General features: G+C 48.3%; 1 protein-coding gene across 2 annotated transcripts in view; it reads left to right on the top strand.

Annotated features, from left to right (window-relative positions):
* The window catches only part of itga2b (integrin, alpha 2b), a 43,346-nt gene extending 21,391 nt beyond the window's left edge, over positions 1-21,955 (top strand). The window contains exons 17-31 of one of the 2 annotated variants that reach the window (XM_038709542.1): positions 637-692; positions 787-938; positions 1,237-1,350; positions 2,181-2,248; positions 9,674-9,809; positions 10,311-10,403; positions 11,111-11,190; positions 11,284-11,364; positions 11,440-11,545; positions 18,327-18,482; positions 19,788-19,874; positions 20,007-20,126; positions 20,203-20,304; positions 20,916-21,038; positions 21,617-21,955. In XM_038709542.1, the coding sequence (XP_038565470.1) occupies positions 637-692; positions 787-938; positions 1,237-1,350; positions 2,181-2,248; positions 9,674-9,809; positions 10,311-10,403; positions 11,111-11,190; positions 11,284-11,364; positions 11,440-11,545; positions 18,327-18,482; positions 19,788-19,874; positions 20,007-20,126; positions 20,203-20,304; positions 20,916-21,038; positions 21,617-21,709 (1,567 nt within the window). In that variant the 3' untranslated portion in view covers positions 21,710-21,955. Of the gene's footprint in view, positions 1-636; positions 693-786; positions 939-1,236; positions 1,351-2,180; positions 2,249-9,673; positions 9,810-10,310; positions 10,404-11,110; positions 11,191-11,283; positions 11,365-11,439; positions 11,546-18,326; positions 18,483-19,787; positions 19,895-20,006; positions 20,127-20,202; positions 20,305-20,915; positions 21,039-21,616 lie in introns of those variants that run through there. The other variant, XM_038709549.1, reaches the window with a different exon arrangement.

Genomic DNA, 21,955 nt, shown 5'->3' with positions numbered 1-21,955 from the left:
GTATTTTAGGAGTTTCCAGCATTCCTTGAAGGGATGCCAAAGATTCATCAGATGGCCTCTTGTCAGGGTCCCAGGGGGAGTTTTGGGATCCTGATGTACTTAAACCGTCTCTCTCTCTGCTTGTATCACACTGCTAAGCTCCTCCCACCACACGACACTTTCAGAGCTTTCTTTTTCTCTCTCTTCCTTCTTTTGGCTTGTTTTGTACTTTACATCGTTTTAGGCAAAGGAGGTCGTAGAAATGTCTGACAAGCTCTTGACACCAGAACCCTTCAATTAAATTCAGTCAGTGACATGCAGCGGGCAGGATGAGTTATTTTATCCCACACTATAATGAATTAATTAATGTGTTTTAAGTTTTATTCAGGGGATCCTCTCTGTTGAAGTATTTAATAAAGGGATTTCAATGAGCCCTTGAAGCCCTGTTGGTTGACAGGAATCTAAGATTTCTGGGGTCTTTTCTGGCTTTTAAAGATTCTTTTACAGCTGCTGGGGTTCTTCATGAATTTTTAAGGGGGTCCTTGCAGCAGTTCCAGAGTCCATCTGAGGAATACTGATGAAAATGTTCTGGATGAACAGTGACTGAAATGTTTTCATGAAATAAGCTCTTCAGTAAAATGTTCTCACTTTCTCCAGTTTTGTGGTCCAGATGTGTGTCTACGTGTCTGGTCACAGGATCCCACCTGAGACAGGTAAACAGCTCCTCACACGGTTTTAGTCATGTATATAAAGTCTTACTCATACTCAGCTCGTTCTTTCTGTCTGCCTGCTGATTGGCTGAGGCAGCACTGGGGGTGGAGCTACAGCTGGATAGGATGAAGCAACCAATAGCAAGACGGACTCTAATGCTGCTGACCAATCAGCCGCAGGAGATGATGAATCTGATGGTTCAGAGGGAGGTGGGCGTGGCCTGCATTAATCAGACGGCCTACCTGAGGGTGAGTGACAGGAAAAAATCACATGAAGAAGAAAAACAAACAAACAGAGGCTGTTTCTCAGTACAGTGTTCGCCAAGTGTACTTTCGTGGGCGGGACCTCACATCTCCAAAAACGTCGTAGCAATATTTTATATCACCTCTGTCTGAGTCTATATTTGTAGTTTAAACAACTATAAAACTCTTAAAACTCCTATAACGGCAGTATTATAAGGAACACAAAAACAGTACAGACAAGAACACAGACTGAGAAACAGCAAGAGTCACACTTGTGTGTGTGTGTGTGTGTGTGTGTGCGCAGTCTGAAGAGGAGGTTCTGGATAAATTGAGTCCGATCTTCATTGCTGTCAGTATCAGCCTCCTCAACCCTACCCAAGATGCTTTGTTGCACGGACAGACACACGCTACTGCACAGGTGAGTCTGAGACACACACACACACACATTGGTATTTCTAAAGTTGTGTTTAATTCAATTCAGTTCAATTAAATTTTATTTATATAGCGCCAAATCACAACAGTTATCTCACAGCGCTTTTCATAAAAGAGCAGGTCTAGACCGTACTCTGTGATGTTATTTACAGAAGCCCAACAGTTCCCACCAAGAGCAGCACTAGGAGACAGAGGCAAGGAAAAACTTCCTTTAAGAGGCAGAAACCTCGAGCAGAACCATGACTCAGGGTGGGCGACCATCTGCCTCGACCGGTTGGAGAGGGATGTAAGGAGAGAGAGAGGGAGGGGGAGGGAGGGAGAGGGAGGGAGAGGGAGAGAGAGAGAGACAGAGAGGGGAGAGAGAGAGAGAGGGAGATAGAGGGGAGAGAGAGAGAGAGGGAGAGAGAGAGAGACAGAGACAGAGACAGAGAGGGGAGAGAGATAGAGAGAGGGAGAGAGAGAGAGGGGAGGGAGAGAGAGGGGAGGGAGAGAGAGAGAGAGAGGGACGAGAAAGCACAAGACTACCAGAAAGGGGAGAAGTTGTGTTAGTAACATGCAATAATGGGATGAGGTTGCATACAGAGGGAGAGAAAGTAGAGGAGAGAGGAGCTCAGTGCATCATGGGAAATCCCCCGGCAGTCTAGGCCTATAGCAGCATAACTAAGGGATGGTTCAGGACTCACCTGAGCCAGCCCTAACTATAACCTTTATCAAAGAGGTTTACCTGCATGTCAGGAGCTGTTCTCTTCATCATAAGAACCACAAACCAGTTTCTGTTGGAGACACTGTTGAAAAATGTTTTCGGTGTGTGTGCAGACCAGGATCATTCTGGACTGTGGAGATGACAACATCTGTGTTCCTGACCTGAAGCTGAGTGCTGAGCTGTGAGTCTGTAACAGTTGACTTTATCAACAAGCTGCAGAACCTTTATATATCCTCCAATGCCTGTCACAGTCGAGCCAAACGCGTTTTATATTAACCAGCAATGATCGGTTTACCAGAACTGGGGTGGGGGGGGTGGGGGGTTTGGTTCACGCTCAGGATCCTCTATAACTGCAAATTAATTTGCAATTTTTTTATTTATGTTTATTATGACTGCACAATTCATGTTAATGTGCTTCAGCAGCGTTGTTGTGTGCAATTGCACCAATATAGCCATTGGAATTGAATTTGAAATGAGATTCTGCTCTACGTGGCTCTGGGGTTACAGTGGTGAGGGAGGCGCCCAGAGGCCATCCTTACCAGATGCCCAAACCGCCTCAACTGGCTCCTTTCAACACAAATAAGCAGCTGTTCTTCTCAAAGTTCCTCACGGATGACTAGGCCTCACCCTATCTAAGGGAGACGCCAGCCATCCTCCTAAGAAAACCCATTTGTGATGCTTGTACCCGCGATCTAGTTCTTTCGGTCATGACCCAGCCTTCATGACCATAGGTCCAGGTAGGAACAAAAACTGACCGGTAGATCGAGAACTTTGCCTTTTGGTTTTCACGCTCAGCTGCGATCCAATGAGTTCTGAAGGTCACGGACCGATGATGCGAAAAGGACCACATCATCTGCAAAAAGCAGCAATGAGATCTACAGCCTGTAAAATCATAACCCCTCCCCACCCCAACTATGCCTCGATATCCTGTCCATGAATATAACAACATGATTGGTAGCACATCCCTAGCGTAGGCCAACCCCCACCAAGAACAAGTCCGACTTACTGCAGAGAATCTGTACACAGCTCTAGTTTTGGATGAACAGGGATTATAGTATATTGTCCTTAAAAGGGATACCTACATCCCTAGCACCTCCCACAATATCCCCCCAGGGACACAGTCATATGCTTTCACCAGATCCACAAAACACATGTAGACTGGAGAGAGAGCTGGTCCATAGTTCCACGACCAGGACGGTATCTAATTGTTCCTCTTCAATCTTCAATCCGAAACCTCCTCTCTAGCACCTTGGAATAAACTTTACCAGGGAGGCTTAGAAGTGTGATACCCTTGTAATATGCACACACACCCTTTGTAAACAGGGGAACCACCACCCCAGTCTGCCACTCTTGAGGCACTGTCCCAGATTTCCATGCTATGTTGAAGAAGCATCCTCTCCACATCCAAAGCTTCCACCGTGTCTGGACAGATCTCATCAATCCATGGGTATTTGCCTCTGTGAAGTTGTTTGACTACCTCAGTGACTTCCACCTGCGTCTGGAGTCCTCTGGGATAACAAACTCCGGAAGGCCTCCTTTTTCAGTCAGATGGCTTCCCTGACCCACCCACCCACCCGTCAAGGGCCGAGAACTCCAGGCACAAACCCAGAACAAACCGGAGCACAGCCCTGCCCCGCACCCACACTGCACATCCCGAAAACAACTATATACCTCAGTATCCAGAGGTGTCCAACAACTGGCCGACAGAGAAATGGGGAAGCACGGATCCGAGGCCAACGAAGCAAAACAGGGACGCAAACAGGTCCCTCCAAGCCAATGAGGAAAAGCCTCCCCCGGACTCCAATGCACAAACTAAACGCCCAGCAGCCATCCAGAGACCCTGCCCAGGAAAAAAGCATAATGCATCAAGATGCATCGACAATCGCCACACAATCCCACCGCAGCCCACCAAACCGCAATCGGATCAACCCGCCCCCAGAAGCCAGGACACCCTGCGATCCCCCAAAGCGCAAAGGACCCCAGACCGCATGTCCCTGGGGAAGCTGTACCCCGCCCCAAGGAAGAACAGCAGAAAGCCGTGCCGGGAAGCTCCCTGCCACCAGGGAGAGATAACGCGGAAGAACCAGGCCAACGGTCCCCCAGCCCAGCCAGAGGCATCCCTCCCTACAGTGCAGGCAGTGACAGCAGGCGAGGAGAGGAGACAACGGGCCCCCAGGCCCAGGGACACACCACCCGCCCAGAAATGAGCAAAGGCCACAAGCCCGAGTCCCCAGAACCCTAGGTCAAGGGCGGGCCCCCACGCCAGGGGAGCCCCGACCCCCCCCAGCCCACCCCAGATCAGGCAAGGCCGCCACCAACCCCACAGCACCCCCAACGCCCGGGGCTCCAGGGGTAGGATACGAGGCCAATGAGAATCTCCCCCACTCCTTCAACCCCTCTGCCTGCCTCTGTAAATGTATTGGTTTGTGTTGGGTGCATGTCATGGATTGTGAAGTGTTGTATGGTGGAGTAAAGATAAGGTGTGTGGTAACTAAGGTGCAACTAAAATTGGAGGGTAGTTGTGACACAGGCACCCCACATGTGTCAGGTAGCGGAGCCTCCCATCGTGCCCCTCCCACCCCCGAAGCCCTCTGTGTCTAATGTATAATTAAAATTGAGGGGCAGGCAGTGAGGGAGGAAGAAGTGCGAGGCCGCAATAAAGCAGCCCCACCCCCCAAACGCCCTGCAGGCTGCCCGCCCCCCAGGGTCCAAAGGGTGTATGTTGTGAGACATGACCAAAGGGGGAAAGGTGAAGGAGGTCATAGAGAGGCTAGAAGACCAGATTCCTGACTGGCCCCATCATTCATTCAGTCCCGTCCCCCACCCCCCTAAGCAGGAGGACGCCAGGTCCCTCCAGCCCAGGGCTTATAGCAAGAGCCCCTCTAGCACTGGCAGCACCCCAGAGTCAGCGACAACCCCCCATCGCACAGACCCACCCCAGACCCAGAGGCCCCAAAGCCCCGAGCCCCAGACCCCCACACACTCCCGAGGCAGGTCAGTGCAGCCCCAACCCAAATTCCAACAATCCCCCGTACTCGCCGGGGCCCCTCCGGCAGCACCACCAGGCCATCGGAGCTGGCACAACCCCCCCCCCCCCCCCCCCCCACAAGGGAGCAGGTCCGGAGCAGCAAGGACAGAACGGCCCAACCGCCAAGACCCGAAGGTCGGCCCACACCCAGGAGGAAATGCCACTCAGGCCAGGTCAGGCCAGAAGACCCCCACCCCCGCGCCCTTCCCTCCCTAGCAGCGAAGCATCCCACACACAAACCCCCACCGTCCCCAAAGAAAAGAGACAGCAATCACCCCGCGACAGCAGCCACAGCCCCTCAGCCCTAGGGAGTCAGCAGTTGCACCTAGCCCCTAGGACTCAACACGACCACAATCCAGAGGGCCGCGACGCGACTGCGAAGCAACCATCGACACACCCCAAAGCACAATCCCTCCACACACAGGATCCTGGCACAACCACCAAGCATCCAGTCCGGGCACTAAAATCCAGAGGAGACACCCCCCAACCAGCTCAAAAAGGACCAGCCCGCACCCCCAACCCACCCCGTCAAGCCCTTCTTCCCGATCCCCCACCCCTCCAACACCCCCGTCAAGCCCGCGCCCTAGGCATCCCGAGCGCCACGCCACCCCCCCCCATCAACACCATGCCATCAACCAACATTAAAAAAAAAAACAAATAGAAAAAGTCCCCCACGCTCGCACCACAATGCATCTAGGAATCAACCGACCCCCAGAAATACATACCTGCCGTCCGGGACCCTGACCAGCAAGGCAGTACACACCCACCCCCATTAAGTGATAAAGTTGATCAAGGGGGACCAGAGAGATGGGAATTGTGTCAATTTGTTTTTTTTTACAGCAGATATTTTCTCCATGCTAATGTGATCTATAAGGTGATTCCGATATTGGGTGATACTTATATTCTTTTTGGCCTTCCAGTCCATGAGGATAGTTTTCTTGGCGATGCATAAGGCAGTGAGAAGCATGTATGATGTGTCAACCTCTATACTAATGTCACTTAGGTCCCCCAGCACGCAGAGTGATGGGGAAACTGGGATGGGGTAACTTAGCCATATTGATAGGTCTTCACATATCTTCTGCCAGAACTTTTGAACAGGTGTACATTGCCACATAGCATGCATGTAACTATCAGATATGTTACCTGAGCAGTTCCAGCAGATGTTTGACTGCAGAAGACCCATTCTGAACATCCATTCTGGAAAGCAAAACATTTTCAACTGTACAAGGATTCGCACACAACTCTCTAATGCCGAGCTTCCCCAGCACTTCCGGGTCACCAGCGCTACTCTGTGGCGTATCCCACGGCAACAGAAGCAATACAACCCCACATCAGTCCTTACACAGTGCCAGGTCGTATCAAATCTGGTTGCACCCCAACCTCTTTCTCATCCGTTTTCTACTTCTCAAGCGTCACCATCAACCCGAGCACATGCATCCCTCCATCCCTGCATCCTTTCTTCTTCCCTTGTTCCTACTACTACTATCCCATCTCCTCTGGCACCATCAGTCCTTCCTACCCCGATACCGGTGGCAACCACAACCACACAGACCGCATATGTCACCCTCTTCACGCAAAGAATCTCGCCGGTAACCACATTAAACTCGCTTCACCGATTACTCCATCCTCACATAACCCGCTTATTCCAAGTGAACTGCAAACCGTTTTTAGCCCGAACTCAAGCAACCACTTCCTACCAGATGCAAAGAACTTACTACAGCAGAATTTTGCTCCCCTTTTTCTTTGTACCCTGACAACATAAGTTCAGTCTTCCCCAACTGCAGGTCAGAGCTGGATGATTACCTGTCCCCAATCTTAGACCTGGCCTCTCGGTTTGGCGGCAGTGGTTTCCACATCTACCATGTCCTCTTTGCGTCCCAAGCTGCCGGCCGCGTGCAACAGTTCAACCAAGGGACTTACTGGGGCACCCTAGATGCCATACTTATTGCCACGTCTTTGCAGCACGACCCTCCTTGAGCTGCAACATTTGCGGCGTGCCATCGGATCCAGTCTCAACATGCACCCTTGCAGTTTCTCTGCCTTCCGCCCCTGCTCCACAATTCCAAACCCAGCCGTTTCCCGCAGACAGCCTCTCATAGCTCCCCCACCATCAATCTCCCACCAACTAATAGGGATGGGTATTGCTACTCTGTACCTTTACAGTATTGACCGAAACAGCCCGGCATCGAGTAAAATCGAAATGTCTCCAGTCAATACAGTACTTACTACGATACGTACGCTTACTTTTTGTAACTAGATCGTAAAAAAAAAAAAAAGGTTTGCTTGCAGCCAAACATGCAAGTAACACCCTGAAAGAAAGACAAGAGCACGCCTTTTCTCCTCATGTGCCTGCACCATAAACTGTATAATAAAGGCCTGCACGCGCCGAGTACATGCGTGATTTTAACAGCCATCCAAGGCAGATATCACCAGCGCTTCGAAATGTTTCCCATTCACCCCGACCACTGGCACGTTTCCACCGTTCTCTGGAAGGGCACTACTACTTCGCAGTTCGTTTAACCTACAGACGTAAGAGCAGCCCAAAAAATAAAATGAAATAAATAAATAATAAAACATAACAATTAAATGAAATTCAATTAATTAATAATTAATATATATCGATTAATATATACTGAACTTATATTCACGTCATAGATGACTTCCTCACCTTTTGCCACCTTCTATGCCACCATCTTATGGCCTCAACATCTTGACTTCCACACTCCACAAACTCGGAGTCCATCTCTCCCCAGAGAAAACAGGAGGCCCCAACACATCACTGGAGGCCTTGGCATCACCCTCAACTCAGGGTCACTCCAGGCATCCTTGCCCCTGACAAAATCCACCACATTCCTTGCTAATTTCCAATTTCCTTCTGGCCACCGTTGCACCAAACGCCGTCTTCTCTCACTACTAGGCCACTGAACTACGTCACCCGGATCATCCAAAAAGGTCGGTCCTTCCTGTCACATCTCCTTTCCATAGCCGCTTCTGTCCCATCTCTCCATGAAAACGTCAAACTAGACGCAGAATCCAATGGAACCTAAACGTGGTTACATTTCCTCTCATCACGGCATCTCCTTTTTCCACGACAACCTCGTCACCAGCCAGAAGTCATCCAGCTCTTTACAGACACTGCCCCTTCTTTTGTCTTCGACTACTACAGCGGTAGTTGGTTTGCAGCGGACTAGCCACCTGGATTTTCAGTCCTCCCTCCTTCCCCTACCATCTATAACAGTCTACCCAGTCTTATTGCAGCCATTGTTTGGGGGTCGGTCCAAGAAAACTATCACAATATTCTCAGACATAGTGCAGCGGTAGACATAATTAACAGAGGACAGTCCCATTGCCCAGACACAACGCAATTCATGCAGAGGCTCACCTTGGTTTTCAGCATAGCACCAATTCAACATCCGAGCCTCCCATATCCCAGGCCACGAAAACACTATCGCTGACTCTCTTCTCACTCAGATCGGGTTATCTAACTCCATACGCAGACAGAGTCCTAGAATCCATGTTCCTACTGGCATTTTCACATCTCAGAGTTCATCACCTCCAGCCTCCACTACCATCAGAGTCTACATGCCACCATGGCCCGACATTCCCATACAATCCGCAGACACACTCTTATCACCTCTAACGCAGCGAAACCAACCAATCCGGGCTACCGCAACCCATCTACCTCTTCCGACTCAATTCTTACCTCAGTCTGTTATGAACCAATATGACTCTACGTAGACTTGAGAATAGCCAGCCACTCTTCCCTCCAAGATCTTCTGTTCGTCACAGAGACAGGGAAGTAGCCACACTCCTCTGGTTTCACCAACACCTCCGCCAATTCTATCCAAATCCGGCATATCCCCCAAACTCTACTTCGGGCATGCGTTCCGCATCAGCTCTGCCTCCACCATCTCCAGGCAGGGAACCCCAGACAACTTAATCAAATCCTTGGCCGCTGGTCCTCACCAGCATACCTCGCTTACATCCGCAATGACCTAAACGATATCAGAAACGCTCGCGCACACCTTTCCATCTGAAGTTCTTTTGGGGGTTTTCTGCACGTCCGCGGACTAAGAGACGGCCCCCCCACCCCGAGTCTCGACTCCACTGATCCCGCACACTTTCTCGCCAGTAGACATCGGTCTGCTCTTCACTCACGCATCCATCGGCGCAGATCTGACTCCTCCCCTTCATCCCTCACCTGTCTTCCCCTCAACCCTTCATCCATCACACCTCGACCCTCTCCCCCATCCCTACATCCCTCAGCCTACCCTCTGGGCACTCAATCCGTTCTTTTCTTACAATCTATCTCAGCTCCATTACAAGCAATAAACCATTTAAAATCTTCTGTTCGTAGGTGTGGTCTTTGTTAGTGAAAGACCATTATCCATAAAATTAAACAATAAACTTTATTGACAAAAACGTTATCAAAAAAAAAAGATCATTATTAACAATAAACAACAAATAGACTGGGGAAAAAAACATCTTCACAGTGAGTCAGACTTCAGTTTTGCCGTTTCTGTTTCCACTGCAGTGTGTGTTACAATGTGTGTCTTTGTGTTGCTGTGTGTGTGTTAGTGTATCAGACAGCGTGCTGGTCGGTGAGGATCAGACGGTGCTGTTGTCGGTTTCGGCAGAAAACCAGGGTGAGGGAGCGTACGAGACCGAGCTGGTGGTCCGAATCCCCGAACACACACACTTCCAGAGCAGTCAGGTGATGCACGCACACACGCACACACGAGGTTTATACAAGGGCGTCACTTTGTGTTAAAGTAGTGGGGACATCAAGGCTCAGGTAAGGGCGTGATGATACATTTAGGTCATAAGACGTGACGATGCTTGAGAACAAGACAAGAAGATTTTTAACACTATTTAGATTAAATGTTTGATGCTGAAATACATGTGAGGGGGGTGTGGGGGTCCTCCCCCAGAAGATTCTGAGCATTAAACTGGTCATTTCCTGCATTCTGGAGACATTTTCTGCTCCAATTCACGTGTTGGTCTGCATATTTTCTTATTGTGCAAATCAACCTTTCTCAAAGTATTTTCATTTGTTACTTAACATTTCTTGGTGCTGTTTTTCAGAACGTTTTTCACAAAATGATGTGGACAAAATCAGCCATTTCAAAATGTGGTGGGGACATGTCCCCAGGATCCGCAGTGTAAATGACCCCTGTGGGTTTATCACATCGTTGGGTGTGTTTGTGGTCTGCAGGGTGTCAACAGACTGGTGTGTGTTCAGAAGAAAGAGAATCAGACTGTCATCGTGACCTGCGACCTCGGCAACCCCATGAGACAAGGACACACAGTAACACACACACACACACACACACGTCTTACTATGTTCATGGGGACATCTCATGAACGTGATGCATTCTCTAACCTGAACCTGATTCTTAACCCAGAAACAGCCCTTTAAACTTGTGTACACAAAGTAATCCATGAACTAAGTAAAACAAAAACACAGTGTCATACAGACACACTGTCGAGTGTCTTGTCATATTTGTCCACATGTGTATTATATGAGTGACAGAGTGTGGGAGTGGTGGTGACGGTCAGCTGGCTGTTTATCTCTCGGCTGCAGCTTCCTGTCCTGGCTCCTGGTTTCAGAGAGGAAGCGCTTTAAAACGTTTCCATGTGTGCAGTAAAGTCACAGCAAATATCGTGGGGCGTTTAAGAACCAAAAATCTGACAGGACAGAGGAAACAGAATTCAGCTAAAGAACATTATTCCGTTAGATCCTGAGTGATCCTGTCGCAGTGTTGGGAGATTTTAATTTGAAGTTACGCTGCTGTGCCTCGAGCGTAGATGTGCCCAGCGTCTCTCTTACCGTCAGAATAATGGTGCAGCTTTCTGCTGCCTCAAGATGCACCAACAGTTTACCTGACCTCACCTCATTTTAAGACCAGCACTCCCCCAGGAGCACAGATGTGCGCAATTTACTCTTTAAAAAACATGGGCGGGAAAATGACATCTGGGTGTTCACTGACTGTCTCTCTGACTGTCTGACTGTAGCTGAAGACAGGTCTTCTGTTCAGCGTGGGTCGTCTGGAGGAGGTGGAGAGTCACATCACCTTTAGCCTCAGGATCAGGAGGTACAACCTGTCACTCATTGGTTTAAATCCCATGTGTCTCTTCAAACAGCTGTTGTTTGACCCATCTCTCTGTCTTACCTGTCTCTCTCTCAGTAAGAACTCAGTGAATCCCAGCAGTAAGGAGGTCTCAGTCCAGGTCCAGGTGAAGGCAGAGGCGACGCTGGAGATCAGAGGGTAATCAATCAGTCTAACCTGAGATCAGTGTCGGGTTACAGGCTGAGCATGATGATGTCATCTCTCTGTTTCTAGAGGCTCCTCCCCTCCAGAGTTTGTCCTGCCCCTCCCTGACTGGCAGCCTGCAGTGCATCCTGGGAGTTTAGAGGACATGGGTCCACTGGTGGAACATGTTTACGAGGTAGGCGTGTTTTGTTATGTCCGTTATAGACCACACTGCTATGATGCTAAGTAGCAAATCAGTCAGAACTATTGATTACAAGTTAGCCACTTTGATCATTGGTTAGCATGAGGAAGGCTAACTAGCCTACCTGCCTGAGACCACCACCAAACTGTGGTGGAGTGATCCCCAAGACCCTGGGAGCAGAAAGTCCTGGTCCCAGGAGAGTGGTGCATCTCTATCAATCTGAACCTTCTAGTTGAAGTAATCCCGTCCAGATTAGGTGAACCTCCTAGTAACAGGCCTGTAAAGGAGCTCATTGGTTGGTCCATATCTGGCCATCCTGGTAGGGCTGAGACAATAGAAGCTACATGGAACCGCAGCCATGTGGGCCCACGACCTGAAAGGGCCAGAACAGGGGTCAGGTGTGCTACCAAGCAGTTCTGTGCAGGAGATATAGTCTGTCTCTCTCTGACCCAAACTCCTGGATAGGACCTGGACCTTTTCTGGAGTTCTCCAGAGGTAGTAATCCTCAAGAGTGTTCTGCCACCAGCTCTGACTGCTGTTGGTAGAGGATCCAGCCACCTTGTAGTCTTCTGGAGACTCTGTAGACCTGCTGGGAGACTTCAGTAATGGATAAACTTGGAGGAGGGTTGACTTGTAGTAACTGAGGTCTTAGAAGGAGGTCCGGGCTACATAGCCTATATACCCTATGCAGTTTTGAACTTGCCAAAAAACAGATTCCACCTCCTACCTTGTGACTGAAAGGTTCTCAAAATGACTTGGTTTAATTTATGTACGTTATATTTGAGTTATACCCAGTCCTGTTGGGTTAAAATACCTTTAAAGGGCCAAAACTACCAGTAACAGCAAGTTTTCCACTGCCAACAAGTGAGTCAGCCTTGACACTGTGCCTGAAATAAGAAAAATAGGCAAAGTCTGTCTGGTCCGTTCCCGTCTGGTCAGTTCCTGTCTGGTCCGTTCCTGTCTGGTCACTTGCTGTCTGGTCATTTGCTGTCTGGTCAGTTCCTGTCTGGTCCGTTCCTGTCTGGTCAGTTCCCGTCTGGTCAGTATCTTTGTGGTCAGTTGCTGTCTGGCCAGTTCCTGTCTGGTCAGTTCCTGTCTGATCAGTTCCCGTCTGGTCCGTTCTAGTCTGGTCAGTTCCCGTCTGGTCAGTTCTTGTCTGGCCAGTTCCTGTCTGGTCAGTTCCTGTCTGATCAGTTCCCGTCTGGTCAGTAGCTGTCTGGTCAGTTCCTGTCTGGTCCGTAGCTGTCTGGTCAGTTCCTGTCTGGTCTGTTCCTGTCTGGCCACTTCCTGTCTGGTCAGTAACTGTCTGGCCACTTCCTGTCTGGTCAGTAACTGTCTGGACAGTAACTGTCTGGTCAGTTCCTGTCTGGTCCATTCTTGTCTGATCAGTAACTGTCTGGTCAGTTGCTGTGTGGTCAGTACCTGTCTGGTCCGTTCCTCTCTGGACAGTTCCAGTCTGGACAGTTCCTGTGTGGTCAGTTCCTGTGTGGTCAGTTCCTGTGTGGTCCATTCCTGTCTGGTCAGTTGCTGTCTGATCAGTTGCTTTCTGGTCAGTACCTGTCTGGTCAGTTCCTGTCTGGACCGTTCCTGTCTGGTCAGTTGCAGTCTGGACCGTTCCTGTCTGGTCAGTTGCAGTCTGGTCCATTCTTGTTTGGTCAGTTCCTGTGTGGTCAGTTGCTGTCTGGCCAGTTCCTGTCTGGTCAGTTCCTGTCTGATCAGTTCCCGTCTGGTCCGTTGCTCTCTGGCCAGTTCCCGTCTGGTCCGTTCTAGTCTGGTCAGTTCCCGTCTGGTCAGTTCTTGTCTGGTCAGTACCTGTCTGGTCAGTTCCTGTCTGGACCGTTCCTGTCTGGTCAGTAGCAGTCTGGACCATTCCTGTCTGGTCAGTTGCAGTCTGGTCCATTCTTGTTTGGTCAGTTCCTGTGTGGTCAGTTGCTGTCTGGCCAGTTCCTGTCTGGTCAGTTCCTGTCTGATCAGTTCCCGTCTGGTCCGTTGCTCTCTGGCCAGTTCCCGTCTGGTCCGTTCTAGTCTGGTCAGTTCCCGTCTGGTCAGTTCTTGTCTGGCCAGTTCCTGTCTGGTCAGTTCTTGTCTGGCCACTTCCTGTCTGGTCAGTAGCTGTCTGGTCAATTCCTGTCTGGTCAGTTCCTGTCTGGCCACTTCCTGTCTGGTCAGTTGCTGTCTGGCCACTTCCTGTCTGATCAGTTCCTGTATGGTCCTTTTCTTTCTGGCCAGTTCCAGTCTGGTCCGTTCTTGTCTGGCCAGTTCCCGTCTGGTCCGTTCTTGTCTGGCCAGTTGCCGTCTGGTCCGTTCTTGTCTGGCCAGTTCCCGTCTGGTCCGTTCTTGTCAGGTCAGTTCCTGTCTGGTCACTTGCTGTCTGGTCTTGCCCAGATTAGAAAGCCTGCATCACCAAGCGAAGGGGGAAGTAAAGGGTGTGCAGTGGAATTGAGAGTAGATTGCGAGCACCCAAAAAGAGTTTGACTTGTGCCCATATTTTTAGCGAATTACGAACCACAATATTATTGGAAACAGTTGTAGGAGAAAGGTTAAGTGGAGAGCAGAGGAAAGAACGTAAGGAGCCTGTTGCACATGGAGATTCCTCTATTTGCAGCCATTTTGGCTTCTCCCCTTGAGAGCCACAACAAAACAACAAACAATGAGCATTTGCTGCCCAATAGTATATTTGGAAATTGGGTAAAGCCAAGCCGCCCAAGTCCTTACTCCTTTGCAAGACAAATTTACACTGCCTAAGGGGCTTCTTGGCCCACAGAAACTGAGAGATTAAACTATCAAGTGACTTGAAAAATTTTTTTGGAAGGTATACTGGAATACATTGAAAGAGATAAAGAAATTTGGGCAAAACATTCATCATTATACAGCATATCCTCCCAGAAAGAGACAGAGTAAGCATAGATCATCGCTGCAGATCCTCAGACAACCGGTCGATCAAAGGGCTAAAATTATTTCCAATCAATTCAGAAAAATCCCTTGACACACAAACACCCAAATACCTCAAACTGGTCGAGGAAGCCTTAAAAGGCAGACTAGTAAATGGGTAGGCCATGGCCGCAGGGTTAATCGGAAGAAACCCACTCTTGTTAAAGTTAAGTTTGACCCGATCAAAGGCCGTCTCAGCATCCATGGAGATTACCAACTCAGGTAAATCGGTTGAATCAGCGGAATACAGAATGTCGAGCAAACGCCTAATGTTATGGTAAGAGTGTCGGTTCTTGATGAACCCAGTCTGATCGGGGTCAATAATAACAGGTAAAATTGTCTCAAGACGGCTGGCCAAGACTTTAGCTAGGACCTTAACGTCGGCCCCAAGCAATGAAATTGCTGCAAAGGCACGGGTCCTTATCGTTCTTCAGTATGAGTGAAATGGTGGCCTGGCGTAAAGTGAGTGGCAGAGTGCCAAAATGGAAGGATTCGTTGAACATGTTTAACATGAAACATTTTAAATTCATCATTGATAGCTTGCGGGTCAATAGAGGATGAACTCGATGTCAGTACTTCAGGAATCTGTGGGACAGTGGCTGATTGCCTGATCAGATGGGCAAATACCTTACTCGGTTTCTCTCGACCTTAGCAATTGTTCTACTGCAGCATCGGAGGATAAAATATCAAACTCGGCCTTCTTTATCAATAATTCCTTACACAGGTCTGCATCAGAAGAGTCACCACATCTACCTTGCAAATCAGAGATGGTTCAGAAGACAGAGCACGACTGGAATGCGTGGCCCTCTTTCTCAAAAAGGCAGAATAAGCTATAATCTCACCGTGCAAGAAGGCCTTACATGTCTCCCACACTGAAGCAGCAGAGACGTCAGAAGTAATGTTAGTTGAGATAAAAAGCTCTATGCGATTGTCCATGAGCAAGATAAACTCAGGATCCTTAAGCAGCAATATGTTAAAGCGCCAAGGCGATCGCGCAGCAGGTCTTCCCGGAAGAGATAAATTCAAGACAACAGGCGCATGATCAGATATCAAAATAGGACAGTAAGAGCAAGAGTGAACAAAGGGCAGCATGCTGTTGTCAATGAGAAAAAAGTCTATACGGATAAATGTACTATGGACAGGAGAGAAAAAGGAAAATTGTTGTGCTAGACGCCAAAACTTCTGAAACGGCATACTGCATCATTAAACGCTGTATGGTCTTCGCTGACTTTGTTATAGTATATGGCTTCTTAGACGAGCGATCCAGAACAGAATCAAGACAGCAATTAAAATCTCCCCCTATGATCAGGCAGTGATTAGACAACTCAGGAAAGGAGAAGAAATTTTTTTTCAGCCCGTACACATTTGCCAATGCCAGCAAATTATTCCCACACTTCCCAGGACAATAATAAAGCGTCCATTGGGGTCAGACACCACTTTAGAGACTGAAAAGGAAACTGATTTGTGGATGAGGATAGCCACCCCCCTGGCTGTACTATTGAGTGAGGAGTGATACAATTGCCCCACCCAGCCTTTCCGAAGCTTGAGATGATCAGATGTCCTCAGATGTGTTTCCTGTAGAAAGGAAATTATAGCATTCAAATCTCTAAGGTGATCATTTTGTTACGCTTGACAGGAGAGTTAGCACCTTTTACGTTCCAGCTGACAAACCGCAAGGCACCGGTTGGTGCCGGAGAAACTTAAGGACCAGACATGAGATATCAGACGGAGATACAGCGCGCGCAGAGGGCCAGCCCACAACGCGTGACCTATGCAAACCTACATAGCACCTAACCCTAACCGCCACTTAACAGCACACATAATTACCATAAAATAGTGAACAACATGAGCACAACTACATACAACTGACCCCAAAAAAAACACTGTAAAATCCACATAAAACAATAAAGAAAACACAAAATAAACCCCAACCCATGATTCTGCAAACAAACGGTCGCTACAAGGAGCAACCAAAACCCTGATACGCTAATCTGCATAACTTCCAAAGCCTATCCACCCCACACCGCATTGCCTCCATAATAGCTAACAACAAGCAAGAGCAATGAAAAAAGCGGTGAACCCCGCATATATCAACATAACTAGAAGCAGCTTTATCATGCCCATGTATTAACATTAATGCAATGTGTCAATATGAGAGAGATAAAAACAAAACAAGGAGAAATATACACAAGTAACTTACTTCTCCTTGGTGAACAGTACATTTAGTCCTTACTTGCATCCTCATCCTCAACAACAAACTTTAGACCACCTCAGCAGGCAAGGAAAGCCATTTTATAACGCATATAAAACTATAACTAGAAGCAGCTTTAACGTGCCAATGTATTAACACGGACGCATGTATGTTCAATCTGTTATTTCAACATACTCACTGTGACCAATAAGAACAAATTTACACGCATCACAAATAACGCCTCCAAAATAATTGGTCTCAGCCATTTTACGGATAGCACACATAATAGTACACGACATCAGTCAACACATTCTTCACTCTACTACCATAAGGACGTAGATATAGATCCCTGGCCTGGAAACGGGCTCGCTATAGAAGGAGTTTTATCCCCTCTGCCATAACACTACTCAACAAGAGTACTTGCTAAGAAAAAGGTATGTCTTGGTTTGGGTGTTAATTTGTGTATAAAATGTACAGCACGTTGTTATGTATGTTCATGCTGTGTATATCTGAGGTAATGTACGTATAGATTGTGTAAACAAATTTCCTGAAAAGAACAATAAAAATCTAATCTAATCTAATCATGTCAATATGCGAGAGATAAAAACACAACAAAGAGAAATATCAGAGAGACAGACAGGTGGAGAGAAAGGTCAGAGAGACAGACAGGTGGAGAGACAGGTCAGAAAGACAGACAGGTGGAGAGACAGGTCAGAGAGACAGACAGGTGGAGAGACACAGACAGGTGGAGAGAAAGGTCAGAGACACAGACAGGAGGGGAGACAGGTCAGAGAGACAGACAGGTGGAGAGATAGGTCAGAGAGACAGACAGGTGAAGGAGGTCCGGACAACTTTGTAAGGAGGTCCGACTACCTTAGAAGGAGGTCCGGACTACTTTGTAATGAGCTCTGGACTACCTTAGAAGGAGGTCCGGACTACCTTAGAAGGAGGTCTGGACTACCTTTGAAGGAGGTCCAGACTACTTTGTAATGAGGTCTGGACTACCTTAGAAGGAGGTCCGACTACTTTAGAAGGAGGTCCAGACTACTTTGTAATGAGGTCTGGACTACCTTAGAAGGAGGTCCGGACTACTTTGTAAGGAGGTCCGACTACCTTAGAAGGAGATCCGGACTACTTTGTAAGGAGGTCCGACTACCTTAGAAGGAGGTCCGGACTACTTTGTATGGAGGTCCAACTACCTTAGAAGGACATCCGGACTACTTTGTAAGGAGGTCCAACTACCTTAGAAGGACATCCAGACCACTTTGTAATGTGGTCTGGGCTAACTTAGAAGGAGGCTTGAAGCTGATCTAGCTAACAATAAGGAAGCTAATTGATGCTAACCTGTTGCTAATAGTGTTTGTAAAATTGCGAATTATATAAAAAGCAAGAACTGTACACTAACAATGCAATGTCTGATATAATGATAATAATAATAATAATAATAAAGCAACGACAGTCCCATGTTATTCTACTTCTGTTGTTTATGTTGTTATTTTTTCAAGTTACACAAATCAAAAATTTTCTGTACATCATGAGCCAGATGTCTTAAATTTAAATTCCAGTGCTAGCTGGATGCTACATGCTAACCTGAAGGTCACTGCAGACAGATCAGGCTGAGATTATCAATAATACTATGATATTGATGTGCAGCTGAGGAACCTGGGTCCCAGTACAGTCAACGCCCGGCTGGTGGTGGACTTCCCCTCCACCTGGCGACATCACTTCCTGCTCTACATCTTCTCCAATGCCTCTGAAGAGCTAATGAGCTGCCAAACCCTGAACGCATCGCAGATAGACCCATTTAAGGTTCAAGTCCTGTCTGTCTCCATAACTGTCTCTCTCTCCCCCCACCTGTCTGTCTGTCGGACCTGTCTCTCCACCTGTCTGTCTGTCAGCTGCCTCTCTGACCTGTCTTTCCACCAGTCTGTCTCTCTGACCTGTCTCCCCTCCTGTCTGTGTCTCTGACCTGTCTCTCCACCTGTCTGTCTCTCTGACCTGTCTCCCCTCCTGTCTATGACCTGTCTCCCCTCCTGTCTATGACCTGTCTCTCCACCTTTCTGTCTCTCTGACCTGTCTCTCCACCTGTCTGTCTCTCTGACCTGTCTCCCCTCCTGTCTGTGTCTCTGACCTGTCTCCCCTCCTGTCTGTGTCTCTGACCTGTCTTACCTCCTGTCTGTCTCTCTGACCTGTCTCCCCTCATGTCTGTCTCTCTGACCTGTCTCTCCACCTGTCTGTCTCTCTGACCTTTCTCTCCACCTGTCTGTCTGTCAGCTGCCTCTCTGACCTGTCTTTCCACCTGTCTGTCTCTCTGACCTGTCTCCCCTCATGTCTGTCTGTCTGACATGTCTCCCCACTTGTCTGTCTGTCGGACCTGTCTCTCCACCTGTCTGTCTGTCAGCTGCCTCTCTGACCTGTCTTTCCACCTGTCTGTCTCTCTGACCTGTCTCCCCTCCTGTCTGTGTCTCTGACCTGTCTCTCCACCTGTCTGTCTCTCTGACCTGTCTCCCCTCCTGTCTGTGTCTCTGACCTGTCTTACCTCCTGTCTGTCTCTCTGACCTGTCTCCCCTCATGTCTGTCTCTCTGACCTGTCTCTCCACCTGTCTGTCTCTCTGACCTTTCTCTCCACCTGTCTATCTCTCCACCTGTCTGTCTCTCTGACCTGTCTCCCCTCCTGTCTGTGTCTCTGACCTGTCTCCCCTCCTGTCTGTGTCTCTGACCTTTCTCTCCACCTGTCTGTGTTTCTGACCTGTCTCCCCTCCTGTCTGTGTCTCTGACCTGTCTCCCCTCCTGTCTGTGTCTCTGACCTTTCTCTCCACCTGTCTGTCTCTCTGACCTGTCTCCCCTCCTGTCTGTGTCTCTGACCTGTCTCCCCTCCTGTCTGTGTCTCTGACCTGCCTCTCCACCTGTCTGTCTCTCTGACCTGTCTCCCCTCCTGTCTGTCTCTCTGACCTGTCTCCCCTCCTGTCTGTGTCTCTGACCTGTCTGTGTCTCTGACCTGTCTCTCCACCTGTCTGTGTCTCTGATCTTTCTCTCCTCATGTCTGTGTCTCTGACCTGTCTCTCCACCTGTCTGTGTCTCTGACCTGTCTCTCCACCTGTCTGTCTCTGTCAGCTGGCAGGTAACTCCTCAGGTGTGTCTGCAGTGTCTCAGCTGGTCCAGCAGGAGGAGACGGACTCTCACAGTCAGACAGTTCATGTGGTAAATAGACTTTGGTACAGGTGATCACTGTCTCCGATCGAGTCTCAGTAATGTTTGTTATCGTGTTACTCTGTAAACGTTGTGTAGAAATCGCTGTCACTGAATAATAACGTTAGCATTGAACGTGTGTAGAACTGCAGCAGCAGGGAGGCGGGCTGTGTCAGGTTCCTGTGTGATGTCACGGCGTTGGGGCGGGGCTTCAGCGCTGTAATACGAATCTCTGCCAGACTGTGGACACACACACTCACACAGGTACACACACATACACACACACTCACAAACACACATAGGTGATGGCTGCAGGCTGATGATGTCATCCTCTCTACAGACTCCCTACCTGAACTATGAGCTTGTGTCCTCCGCCTCCTATGATGTCATCAACGCATCTTCAAAAGTCCAACCACTGCTGCTGCACAGTGGACACACACAGGTATACACACAGTTAGACACACACACAGGTAAACACACAGTTAGACACACAGAGGTAAACACACAGTTAGACACACACAGAGGTAAACACACAGTTAGACACACAGAGGTAAACACACAGTTAGACACACACAGAGGTAAACACACAGTTAGACACACAGAGGTAAACACACAGTTAGACACACACAGGTAAACACACAGTTAGACACACACAGGTAAACACACAGTTAGACACACACAGGTAAACACACAGTTAGACAGTGATCCAGCATCTATCGCAGATAAAAACAAATGTTAGGGCCCCTGAAACCTGAGAGGGAGAGTTTAACTGTGAACGACCCTTCAACTGATTCTGGGCCCTTTGAGACAAAGCTGATGGGGCCAACGCAAAAATAAATCTATGTGTGTGTGTTTACCTGTGTGTGTGTGTGTTTACCTGTGTGTTTACCTGTGTGTGTGTGTGTGTGTGTTTACCTGTGTGTTTGTTTACCTGTGTGTGTGTGTGTGTGTGTTTGTGTTTACCTGTGTGTGTGTGTGTGTTTACCTGTGTGTGTGTGTGTGTGTGTGTGTTTGTGTTTACCTGTGTGTGTGTGTGTGTGTTTGTATGCGCAGACTCAGCTCAGTGTGTTGTGGCGTCCGCCTGATGGAGAGAAAGACGTTCCTATTGGCTACATCGTCCTGTCAATCATCTCTGGACTCCTCCTCCTGAGCGTGCTCTGTTTTGTTTTCTGGAAGGTAACGATGAATCAGTATGTAGTGATCAGCCAGTTAATCATTTCAGAAAGTGTTGATTAATAATAAATTAATTATTCTGTGTCATTAGCGTGTTTCCCTCCTCACCTGAAACATGATGTTTAATAACAGATGAGATATTTAATTGCATTATCAGTAACCCGTCAATAATGGTCACTAACAATGATCACGTGTAAGCGGGTGGTGCAGCCGGGTCGCCTGCCGAACTGAAGGAATAATGGCTGTGAGGTCAATCGGGTTCGACTTTTTGCTCCCTGACTGAACGCCATGGCGTGCTATCGACCCAGAGGTGGTTATAAAGTCCGTTTCCTCAGCTGTCTCAGTTTGAGCTTCAGGTTAATGTGACTGACTGTAAGTGAAAGGCACCCTGGGAGTTGTAGTTGGCTTCCTTTTAATCAGAGCAGCAGATCATGCTCTACCACATCTTTAAGAGTTTGATGTTGATCCAGGCTGATTCAGGCTGATCCCTGGCGGTCCTGAGGTCAGCTGGGATCAGGAAGAGACGCTAGAACGGCCCATTTCTGAAGGAGTCTGCTCTCTGTCTGTCTGTCTGTGTGTAGCTGGGCTTCTTTAAGCGTACCCGCCCCCCCTCTGATGAGGATGATGACGACCATGATGAAGAGCAGCGGCTGGCTGAGGAATCACATGACTGAGTAACACTCACAGGTCACATGACGATGAGCCGTGACGTCTTCATCGACTGATGTTTGTCACATGTTGTTTTTCCTGTTGAAAGTGATCAGTAACCAGCTTCATGAAATTTCACATTGTTGTTGTTGTTTATTTACACATGAAGTCTGTTTCAGTCAAGTCATTTGTTTTTGTTCCATCTCAGCTGTTGTTGTTGTGATAAATGTAACATGGAAACATAATTTAATAAATGAAACAGACACATCTGT

This window comes from Micropterus salmoides, unplaced genomic scaffold (genome assembly GCF_014851395.1).
Source record: "Micropterus salmoides isolate LMB-PRFRI ecotype aquatic unplaced genomic scaffold, ASM1485139v1 Ms_hic_scaffold_10, whole genome shotgun sequence".
Classification (NCBI taxonomy): domain Eukaryota; kingdom Metazoa; phylum Chordata; class Actinopteri; order Centrarchiformes; family Centrarchidae; genus Micropterus; species Micropterus salmoides.
Note: the sequence above shows the minus strand (reverse complement) of the source record. Positions and strands in the feature narration are given on the sequence as shown.